The 11,816-nt window shown below is 44.7% G+C and overlaps 1 protein-coding gene across 4 annotated transcripts; it reads left to right on the top strand.

Annotated features, from left to right (window-relative positions):
• Positions 1 to 864: 864 nt before the first annotated feature.
• Positions 865 to 10,992, top strand: LOC146204236 (transcription factor Adf-1-like). 4 transcript variants are annotated; one of them, XM_084589172.1, is made up of 3 exons: positions 865 to 1,125; positions 1,207 to 1,387; positions 2,497 to 2,908. In XM_084589172.1, exons 1-3 carry the CDS (start codon positions 966 to 968, stop codon positions 2,891 to 2,893), a joined length of 738 nt encoding a protein of 245 aa, XP_084445298.1. In that variant the 5' UTR covers positions 865 to 965; the 3' UTR covers positions 2,894 to 2,908. The 4 variants fall into 4 exon arrangements, with proteins under 4 accessions (XP_084445298.1, XP_084445299.1, XP_084445297.1 ...); XM_084589173.1 differs by lacking the exon at positions 2,497 to 2,908 and adding an exon at positions 8,687 to 8,826 and having other exon boundaries at positions 867 to 1,125; XM_084589171.1 differs by lacking the exon at positions 2,497 to 2,908 and adding an exon at positions 8,687 to 10,992 and having other exon boundaries at positions 988 to 1,125; positions 1,210 to 1,387.
• The last annotated feature ends 824 nt before the right edge of the window (positions 10,993 to 11,816 follow it).

Here is an 11,816-nt window from a genome sequence, read left to right on the forward strand (position 1 = left end):
ATGCAATCTAACCAATCCTGTCCAATTCAATCCAAACCTGTCCAATCCAAACCAATTCAATCGAGTCCAATGCAATCCACCTCAATGTAATCTAGCCTAATTCAATCCTGTCCAATGCTGTGTACTCGCTCGCCCGAAATGCGTCGCTGAAAGGCCTATCATCATCGCTACTATCATCCTCACGCTAGAGAAGGAGAATTAAGATGCACTACTCACTATGCTTAGCTATGTTGTCCCATTAAAGACGAGACATCTTCTTTTTCTGGTTGCTTCTTGATTGCCAGATGGCGCGGTGAGCGTGCGGTATCCGCAGCTGCGGCGGTTCTTAGGCAACGGCTCTGTGCTTCCCGACACGCGAAATTCCTTGTTCGTGGCCAATGTAGCTTTCACTACAAAAAATGTCGAGAGGTGTCACAAAGCATTTTCACACGCACTGTTGGGGGAGTGGCGGCTATGCCACGTTTAGTGACAATCATCTATGAGCCATTCTGTAATCTGCTACGTAAGCTTTTCCTACAACATGTTTCAAGCTTACACCTACTCCTGAGTATGGGATAGACTAAAAAAATTAATTTCTATAACGGTGTATCGGCAATCAGCTATGCCGATTTTGAGTGTTCCGCAGTATATACAGGCGCGGTGAAAATGAAGGCCCAACCACACGGCAGCGTTTTTCCGGCGCCGCGTCTGTCGGCGTCGGCCGGGGCGGAATTTCAGCGCTCGGAGCGAGGCGACGCCGGGCGACGCAGATATCTGGCGAAGCCAGATCTCGGCGTCAGCGCCGGAAGCATCTCGCGGGTGGGAACCAATGAGGATCCGTGTATCCGTTGACGCGGAGATAATTCCGGAACTCCTTGCACACGCAACTGCCGGCTGTCTGTACGACGACATCCGGAAATATGCCCGCGTGCAGTGTTTGTTTGTAATCCGCTCCCACGTGCTGTGGATATCGCTTCTAGCGCAACATGTCGTTTTCACGCATAGATAATGAATGTTTGATTAGGAATCTTGAGTGTAGGCCCCTTCTGTGGGATGTCAAACACAAGGAGCACAAAAACCGGCCAAAGAAGACCGCGCTGTGGGCAGAGATTGCGGCTGCCGTGTTGCCGAATGTACCCAATGCAGGTAAGCCTATCGTGCTGCATCGCCTTCAGTGGACCGAGTGCTGTGAGGCCGTGATGAGGCTCAGAAATGGGTTTCTTTCAGAAGTACTGCTGCAGAAGAGGTGGAAGTCCTTGCGGGATAAGTTTCGCCGAATCTTAATGTCGAGGAAGGATGCACAGAAGAGCGGCGCAGGGACCGAGGAAGTAGAAGATGTGCTTGACGATGTTTCATGGCCCTACTATGAACAGATGCTGTTCTTGAAGGATAGCGTAGAAGGAAGGCCGTAAGTATTGGATCTATATTATAAACTGCCTGCGCGTAAAAAAAAAAAAAAATCTCACCGGGATGGTACCTTCTTGTTGCTCGGTTTGAGACTCCGTGTCGAGAGAACTTCGCGGCAGAGCGGCTCCGATTGAAGTGGAAAGATCGCAGGCACATTTGAACAGCCTGTCGTAGCCGGGTTTTATATCTACGTCGGCTGATCTTTCACATGACAGAGTAGCTTACGAGTGCGAGTTAATGTGTGTGCATGCGGCACAGGTGTGAGAGTAGCCAGATCCTTTTATAAAGCCGCAAATTAATCGCGTCATAGTCAGAAAAGCAAGGGTTGTGTTTCCGCAGTTTTCTCTCAAACCGCTGTACCATTGCCACTGGAGAACTTCCAAAAAATAAAAGGTTGGTTGGTTTGTGGGGTTTAACGTCCCAAAGCGACTAAGGCTATGAGAGACGCCGTAGTGGAGGACTCCGGAAATTTCGATCACCTGGGGTTCTTTAACGTGCACTGACATCGCACAGCACACGGACGCCACTCCATTTCGCCTCCATCGAAACGCAGCCACCGAGGTCGGGTTCGAACCCGGGTACTCCGGCACAGTAGTCGGGCGTCTTACCACTGCACCACCCCGGCGGGGCCCCAAAAAATAAAAGATTCAGTCGATCCTTCTTACAACCTTTTGAAATGACGAGAAACTTTTATTATCAGATGTAGAGCCAATGGCATTGTAGAGTTTGGAAATGCCAGTATATGTTAAAAAAAAAAGTCACATTGTCACATTTTTAGTGTTCGCCTGCTGAAATACCTCTTTTGCAGTTCTTTTCATGCCATTACATAAGCTAGTGTTGTTGTGCCAATGCAAGATATAGTATTTGCTAGTACCAGAATTTCTTTAAAATTGTGCACATCATGGCAGGATTATATGCAAGACAAATGTGCAGAACATTCTTGGCAACTAAGCGTATCTAAAAGTTCATCCTTGTTTGTAAAAGCAGCCTAAATAGTTGGGTGACTTTATATACTGTTAAATAACAAATATAGCATGCAGAGTATATCACATTGGAATAATATGGAATATATATTTTCAACAGTTTTATTGTATTCATGCATATGTGCAGAACGTCTGGCAACATGATAGCACAGCGTCTACTCCAAAACATTACCAATGGTTACTCTGATGTGGAGCCTGTATCAGTGACACCAAGCGAGAGTAGTCAGGACACTCATGGGCACTCTGAGACGATCGTCCTCCCTCATGATGTCAACTTCCTGGATGACGAGCCGCTTCCACTAGCACCGACACCTGAAGCAAGGCCACAACAAAAAAAAAGAAAACATGATCCTTTTATTGAACAGCTGGGACATGTTTCTCAGCAAATTAACAACCAGAAACCGCTAGACACGGACGAACATTTTGCCCTGTCTTTGATAAACTACATGAGGTCAGTGAAACCGGAAAGAAAAATAGACATGCAATTGAAAGTTCTTCAAGTCATGAAGGAATTTGCTGAATAAATTGTCATGTTTCGAAATCCCATGAAATCATTTCTAATTCCATCTTTCACAAATTGCACATTACAGCACAGTATGCCTATTTGTAATGCCAGGCAGGGTCATGCGGAGATTACATTTCAATTACTGCCAACTACATCATCCTCTAATGGAAAAGATAGATCTACCCTCTGCAAGTTGGAAAACTTATTTTTGCCATCAGTAAATGCTGAACTGCATCAGTGATGCATATAGTGTATCTAAAGGTATTTATGATTATGCATTTTTTTTTAGGTATGCATGACTCAAGTGTACTAAAATTGTGTAGAATAAGTTATCCATTAAAAAAAAATTCACTTGATACCTTGAATGACTATTTTGGATGGACGCTATAGACAAGCAGGTGGCCTCATGTGGTTAGCTCTTCAGCTTATCGGGAACCTCTGGGAATATTTAGAGAGACCACTTTATACGCCTTTCCAGATTCTTCCTCTGCAGTATCTTGCATAGCCTGAGCTGCTTTTGGACATTACATGTCCGTACAAAACAATTTTTTTAACGCCCCGTTAATGCTAGTTGTACACCCCACAGCACCAAATTGTATGGGTTTCGATTAAAATGAATATAGCTATTAATGTGGACTCTTAAGACACTACTAAACACTAGTGCATATGTTATATTCCTATCACTTACTATAACTGTAGGGGTAGAAGCTGCTGGTCTTTAAGGCGCTTCCGGCAAGCTGCCTTGGAGACACCAGGCTGGCTCCACTGCCAGGGCAGCTCACCAGCATTGCTGCAGAAGTAGGCCAGGAACACATTCCTGGCATCAGCAGCTTCGTACGGATAGTTCCGGGCATGCGTTGGTTCTAGTGGGAAGTATCTGGGCTCTGGCCCAACCACTGTAGCAGCTTCAATACTTTGGCGCCATTGGCCTTGCAACACATTTCCAAAACTGTCCTCTCTGTCAACATACCCATGTTGGGAGTTCAGGGTCAGCAAGTAGTTGTGCAGCACACATGCAGCCTTGACAACATAATCCACATTTTTTGGATGAAGATTAATAGTCCTAAGCAGAATTCTCCACCTAGCTGCTGTTATGCCAAAGGCATTTTCTACACACCTCCTGCAAAACGCCAAAAAGAGCATAGCAGCATGTAAGAATGTATATTTGACATTATCATAGACTTATGCTCGTGAGACTGGAGAGTTTGATGTATATACCAGATGTACTAACACACATGTATACAATGTCAGATCACTTAATGCTAGCAGTGCATGCAGAGAATGAGACGCATCACCAAATGAGGCTTATATCACACAAGTGCATGCACACAGCAAGTGTTTGTTCGGTGAAAGCATTGGTTTGCACACCTTATCTGTATGCACTCACTGTTTTTACATGTATTTTGCCTTGTCCTTGTATGCTTTGTTTCCCTGTAATTGCATACCCTACATCATGCAAGCTTCCAGTTGCACACCCATAAGTAAGCAAAAGTTTTGTACACACATTGTAGATGATTAAGGACCCAAAGTATAAAGTTGTGGGACTATACATAAAGCCTATTTTTTGTTTTCCATTCTTGCAAGCAATTTGCTCAGCTGCATATATATATATATATTACAGCAACAGACTCATACTCTCACAACGCTGCCTTTCAGACTGGTTCAGAAAGAAACAAACTATTTATGCTTTTTCTCGACATGTGCAATTAAATCTATGTAGAGCATATTCAACTGACACCATTCAAAATAAAGGAGCCATAGCATACCGTGCTCTACTCAATCTATAGTTGAACACCCTCCTCTCGTCTTGAAGGTGTTTAGAGGGAAATGGCCGCATAAAGTCTTTCCGTAGTTGAAAGGCCTCGTCTCCAACAAAGGCATATGGAGCAGTCGTCCGTGTTCCGGGTAGCTGGGCAGCCAGTGGAATGCCAAGTTGCCCAGCGACAAGGGCTTTTCCAAAATCTGCTTGCTTCAGGACACCTCCATCGCTCTTCCGGCCCTCAGCACCGACATCAATCAATATGTACTTGTAGTCACTGGCTACAATGGCCATCAGTACCATAGAGAATGTGTGCTGAAATTCAGAAAAATAGAGTTAGCACAAACACATGAGCTGCACATTGGTGATCTAATTCTTTAATTAGTTGCACTGCATTAATACACAAACTTAGGCTTTAATGAAGTCATACTAGATCATGCATGCACATGACAAGTGCACAATAATTTGCAAAAAAAAATTATAACAATAATATTGTAAATACTGTAAGCACAATTAGAAAAATCCAAAATGTGAAAACACTTGAGACACATGACTGTAACAAGGGCTGCCACAAAGTGGTGGCTGAGTAGCGAGAGCTCTATGGCACTGAGCATGACGGTATTGAAAAGTAGTCTTGTGATCAACAGTTCAAACCGGCAAGCTACATGTGGTGTTTCCAGCAAGGCAAGAATATTTACTGTAGTGCAGCTTTCTTACAAGTTATAGCCTTGACATCTATTGCCTTATAAAATGCTCTAAATATGGTAATGCAATAATAATGTTCATACCAAAAGAAACTATTTGGCCTGTTGACACCACACATCTATTTTAATTACTTTTGCAAGTTAGGGAATGACCTATACTACCTATATAAACTATGTGGCATCTAACAAGCAATAGCAAATGAATATTTGATAAAATTAAGTATGGGAAATATGATAAGGAAGTGCAAGAACCTAAACCATCCTTTAAAAATTTTTACCTTATAGTTGAAGTAGAAGCTCCCAGAGTTTGAGGGGGCCGTGATGGCAACATGCTTGCCATCGACGGCACCTAAGCAGTTTGGAAATTGCCACCTTTTCTGGTAATCTTCGGCAATCACCATCCACTCGGCCTCTGATGGCACCTGTGAAATTGCAAACAACAATGTAGTCCTTGTTAGCGACAGTTGTAAATCACAGTAGAAATAATTAGTTTACATGACCGTTTTCTTGGCAGGGCATCACAGATGTACCTTGCAGTATTACAATTGCAATGCTAATAAGACACTAAGCTTGTACTTGAGCTGACCATGAGCACAAGAGTGCTTGTACTGCTAGTATGTATAATGATATTATGATATCTTGTTAATAACCTGTGATAATAACAGGTCTACTAAACAGGTTTGATGCTGCTGGACAGCTGTCACTAATAAGACTTTATAACAGCATCTTTAATTTAATAAAGAGGCTTGATGATGCTAAAATGACTGTCACCTTCATGAAGTGATCCTTCAGCCTTGCCCAGATCACTCTGCAACAGAGGTGGATGGTGACACGTGCCGTCTCAATCCCCACCCTGTAAGCCAGGGCAATATCTTCTATGTCCTGGCCGGTTGCTAAGTAGCTGAAAAAATAAAGGACATGTTTCAGAATATAAATTCTCATGCTCTCTTTGCAGTGCCCTTGTGAAGTGCTAGTTAAAAGCCACAATGAGCTTTCCTCCGGCACATTTATATAAAGTTTGTGATGTTACTACAGCAGTCTATTAAGATATGTCAGAATGCTGCCCTCTTGTTCAATTTATTTTTATGGTGCTCTGTATGTGCCATATAGTTTCTTTGCAAAGGCTGCAGCCAACTTGTTTTGCTATAAATACTTAGGGAATAGTGCCTCTGTATAAACATGTTCTTGCAGGTAGTCTGGCTTGGCATATTCATGAAGTAGCTAGTCGATAAAGATAAATCACCGTATGCATGTTGCACATTGAAAACGCAACATTTGCAGGTTACATGACAGGTTTTCATCCTCACAGTAAGGCATATCTGAAAGAAGCCTGCATAAATATCTGCGTTGCTTGTTTTAGCCTCATATTTACCATAGAACAAAGCGAAATCTCTATTGACACCATTTGAACCGAACTGAGATTAAATATAGTTATTAAATTCATCTTACAGTGTATGCAAGTTGTAAAAATGTAAACAGGAATGTCTTGAACCTTACTAACCTCAAGGCTATAGCAAGCCGTTCACCTGGCTCAAGGGGCTCCCTCACGACATACTGTCGAGTGAGGTCCTCAGCAACGAATGATAGGAGGTGATCAAACACTCCAGGCGACATTCTATAATACTTATAGAAAAAGTCATGGTCCCCTTCTCTCATTCGTAGCGTCTGCAATAACAACATAGCAGCAAATGTGAAAAGTAGAAAGTAACTGCTAGTTGACATATTTACAAACTGAGAAACAAAAAGTTCTCTAATTGTCTCATTCCCGAGCGTTTTTAATTTCGCCTCCTTTGAAACGCAGCAAAAAAAGCGTGGATTCGATATCGCATCGGTCGCCGAACGTCAGCTACGCCACTCCTGTGGGTGCACAAAACAGCTAAGCTACAAAGTATACTTTGCATCACGACTGGCTAAGTTATAAAGCCAGTCGTCAATACGGAACAACACGGCATTTCTACCCCGTTTTACGTGTAAAACAACACCAAGAACACAAGAAGTAAAAGTGATGAAATCAGACACTCACCGCCGTATGGTACAGTCCTTCGCGCTTGCGGTGCTGAAACACCGGTCGCACTTACCAGCGTCTGCACTGCCGTTGCTTTCTTTTTAGTATAATAAGAAGCAGTAGCTTCTTTTTCAACAGGAGGAGGTTCAGCTTCCTATCCATCGGATTTCTTTAAAACACAAAAAGAGACGTCGCTCGCTCGCCAAAGACCGCGCTTGGACAGTCAGGTCAGGTGACTCATGTTGCTCACCCAAGTTCAGTGCCCTGCTCAGGCTTGTGGCAGAAGGTAGACAAAGAAACATTTTTGGGAGTACATCTCAATCCAATATACTATTTACGTCGCTACTTTAACAGACGAAGTCTTTTATCGTATGACACAACTTATTTTGATTGAAATTGTGAAATGTCATGGTACACGGCATTTGGAACGTTCAAGCAAAGCTAGTCTGGACACACTGCGTGCCATCCGACCGACGCCGATTCGTACGCTCTCATGTGTTTGCCCTCTCCACACGGCGCCGAGCGTCGACACCGGTAGACGGGACGCCGACGCGGCGCCGGAGAAACGCTGCCTTGTGGTTGGGCCTTAGGCGCGTGCAACTGACAACCTATTTGAACGCCAGATATTTCTATGCTAGTATAGCGCTACGCGTTTAAAAGCGGCATCATTCCTTTAGGGTAACGTGCGCGAGAACCGAATTTTCAGGTTACTGATTACAAACGGACAGCTTGCGATTAGCTATTTCTGATAAGCCGCTCGCCAATAACGTGTCACATGAGGAGACAAAAGCTCTCGACGCGCGGGCATGCATGTCCAGACGTACTGCATTGTTCGTGCGTTCAATTCGTCAAGATTCACAGGTTCGTTTCATTCGCCTGTCCACCTGTCCAGTTCCTTGTGTGTACCATCACGTATGCATAGCATTAGGCTGACCACTGATCCGACTCCCAGAATACCTTATATATACAATTTTTTTCGAACCTTTGACTGGTTTAAGCTTTTACCGTAAGCGGGTTTCCACAGTTCAATCTTCAAACTATAGCCAGCGGTATCTGCCTGTTATTGTATTGACGCCATATGACACATATAGGCCTATAGAACCTTTTACATACACAGGAGTGGGCCATGCTTGCATACGTAAGGCATTTATACCCCGAGTGATAAAATATTTGCGTACCGTCGGTGGCTTCTGCACGTTCTTTGTTTTTTATGCTGACATTTTTGTACCCAATGTAACGTCTTGCAGTCATTCTGGCCAGCTTAGCCTAGTCCCCTTCCGAGAACAAGCCTACGTGTTGCATGTTGTCAGTAGAACTATACTGACAAGCACTTGTTTCTTTCAGGACCTTCTCGCAGCATGGACGATCTGGTTGAACGCGTACTGGCAGCTGAAGAAATGTTTGCAGACAGATGGCAAATCTTTTGGGCTCACGTCGATCGCTATATAAGACGCCATCAGCATGTTTGGGCGTACGTTGAAGTGCTCTTCATGTTCTTGATGATCTACCCTGCACTGAGCCATTTATGGGATCGAGCAGCGATTGTCGTGAATTCCCTCATCGAAAATACGGACGTACGATATTCTCGACCACCACAAGTGTTGGTATGGTGGGCTCATACATTGCCCTTCACAACGATTCCAAACGGCAGCGTTTTTGTGACGCCTCCGTGTCCCCCTGTTGAACACAATGTCTGCTATGTTACAATGGACCGCGGTTCCATCAACACAAGTGACGCTATCGTTTTCGACGCTGAGAGCGTCAGCTTGGCGGATCTTCCGCCATACAGGCATCAAAGCCAGGCGTGGGTGTTCTTTGCGTTGGGTCCCCCCCTGTGGCCTCCTTCCCAAGACCTCTTGCAGACTGCGGCCCTTTTCAACTGGACTATGGCATTCAGGGAAGACGCCGACATCGTCATCCCTTACAAAACCTGGAGTCCAGCATCCGACAAGACAAATGTATCTAAACTAGCTGCAACCACTAGAGGGAAGGCAAGGACAGCTGTCTGGATGATCAGTGAGTGCGAGAAACAGAAATTAGAAATTGCCGGCAGTTCTTCGTTAGACGGTGGTCCTTGGAGCGGCACAGAACGTTTCGTGAACACTGTCCTGCAGCGTGTTGATGTCGACGTCATTTTCGACTGCGGGCACCATTTCTGCGCGTCAACGCACGGATGCCTGGGCTTGCTAGAAGATAAGTACGACTTTGTGTTCGTGACGGAATCGTCAATTTGCTTCGAGCATCCTGCTCAACTCATCTACGATTCGTTTTATTATGACATTATAGCAGTGTTTTTCGGCGTGGGAGACTTCAAACATCCCTTGCCACCTGATACTTTCATCGACACTTCGAAGCTTGAGGATCCTAGCGACGTCGTTGACATTCTAAAGAAAGTTGGCGCTTCTCCACAGGCATACGCTAATTTCATGACAAAGCGACAGAGCTTCCTGCTCATGCCACCTGTGGACACTATGTGCGCCTTGTGTCATGCTCTGCATGAACCGCCGAAGAAGCCCCTGCTCAGCAATTCTTTACTGTGGTGGCAAAGCCGTTCGGACTGTTCCGTGTACACCGCAGCGCAGATGTCCGAGTCGAACATCACTAAATCGGCTGACGCGGGAAGCAGCACGCATTTGGAATAAGCAAGGCAGTACTTAGCGGTGTTTTAAATTACTTTTACTACGGACAAATTTTCCACTATCCATGACAGCGGCTATGATAGCTGAACCTCTTTAGCACGTGGCCTCTTTTAATTTTTCTCGCAGTTTTAATGATCCTGTATTCCTTTGTTTGCCTAGCGTGCAAATGTTGACAGCCTTAGTAATGCTTTAAACGTTAGATGGTTTTGAAATGTTGGGCTCCTCGGACATTTTCAGCCTTTTATATCCCCCCGCCTCGTTTTTATAGATACATGCGGAGCCTGCGCAACTGCGCATGTGTGAACTGTTTATCGTAGCGTGTAACAAGGAATCGACGAGGCAGCGAGACTTGATAACAGCTACCAAAGTTCCGGCAGGGCCACTGGATGCGTCGTTTCGTTCCCGCCGACCTGCACGAGCCATCTTGATGTACACGGACGGTGGATCGACACCTTTCCAGCGTGAAGGCAGAGGACGGAAGCGGTATCTCCGGAGATGATAGGTGTTTTGTGTTTATTAGCATTAGCTGCTGTCACGCGGAAGGCCGTTTATCTCGTACCACTCGGGGCCACGTTCCCGTGTCAGATCGCCCTGTTCACGTCGCGGTGCATTTTGTCATGTCGCGTTGAAGCGCTTATTGCCGTTCTTGTGTAATCTTAACACTGCACTGTCGGGAGGCGGCTAGAACGCACGTTCTGCTCCGCTGCTGAATCTGATAGGGTGCTTTTCCGCTGCTGATGCAGAATAAACCGGTGTTTTTATACATACTGGATGTGTCACCCGTCGGATGCCACTGTGCGCTGGTGTAAAGGCCTACGCATCATGTCAAATACCCCTTCCGATTTGTTTTCCTCTTGTGTGGTTTGTCTCTTGTTTATGCTCCATACCTGACTTGACGGTAGCGGATATGCGTATGACTACACATTTCGAGGCCAAAGGCGTATATTCAGTTTGCCTATCATGTACGGGGAAAAAGTTTCGTGATTTCCATATAGTTATCACTGTTTTATAATAACCAGAGCATCTTACACCTGTCACCTCAAATGTTTGATCGTTAATAGGCTTCATGCTGCGCGCTTTCGCAATGATATATATCTTATATATGACAGCTTTCTTTGTCGCTTTTCTGGTTTAGAACAGAGCAGGTTTGCGAGAGTTGGTCGGCTGTGGATCAAAACCTATATAGCACTCAACACGAAGGCTGCACAGAAGAGGAGAGCGCGTCGGATATGTTCCTGCGCGCTCATTCTTCTTTGACGCGCGAAAGTTTATATGCGCAGGCGTGCTTTCGAGTGCTGCGTTTAATGGTGGTATAAAAATACTGCTGCCTCGCCCCCGCTGCTTGCCTGACGCCGAGTGCATTTCGATATCCTATTCCTATCCGAAGTCACGCAAACTAGTAGAGAGCGTATAGAAGGCATGTTGTGTACCCGCAGCATCCGTTCGCTGGTTGCTACGCAAACAAGTGCGCTAGAAGAGAGGAAAAGGAAGACAGAAAAAAAAAAAATCGCACCATGACGCAGCACATATGTGTTTTCAAGTGTGGCAAGCGATGCTGCTAGCCATCATTGTTACTGATGGCTATTTTAGGCGAATTTTAGTTTAAAGACTTTGGTAACAAAGGTTTTCTTTTTTTTTTTTTTGCTACAACCACTTCCTATTTAATATGCTGTCAGAGTCGAGTGCAATTAACGATTTACAAATTATTCGTCCCACAGTAAAAGGATTCAGTTTTTTGAAAATGCCATTCATGATCCATAAGGTATATTTTATGCCTTTACAAGTGTTCAATGTATGGGCTGCCAGTTTTGAAATTTGCACTAATATACTGAAGA

This window comes from Amblyomma maculatum, chromosome 1 (genome assembly GCF_055883805.1).
Source record: "Amblyomma maculatum isolate TAMU_Amacu chromosome 1, ASM5588380v1, whole genome shotgun sequence".
In the NCBI taxonomy this organism is placed as follows: Eukaryota; Metazoa; Arthropoda; class Arachnida; order Ixodida; family Ixodidae; genus Amblyomma; species Amblyomma maculatum.

Coding starts and splice junctions, on each gene's coding strand:
- LOC146204236 (XM_084589170.1), top strand. CDS start 8,149: ATGCATGTCCAGACGTACTGCATTGTTCGTGCGTTCAATTCGTCAAGA. Junction 8,204..8,686: donor CAATTCGTCAAGATTCACAG/GTTCGTTTCATT, acceptor TGTTTCTTTCAG/GACCTTCTCGCAGCATGGAC.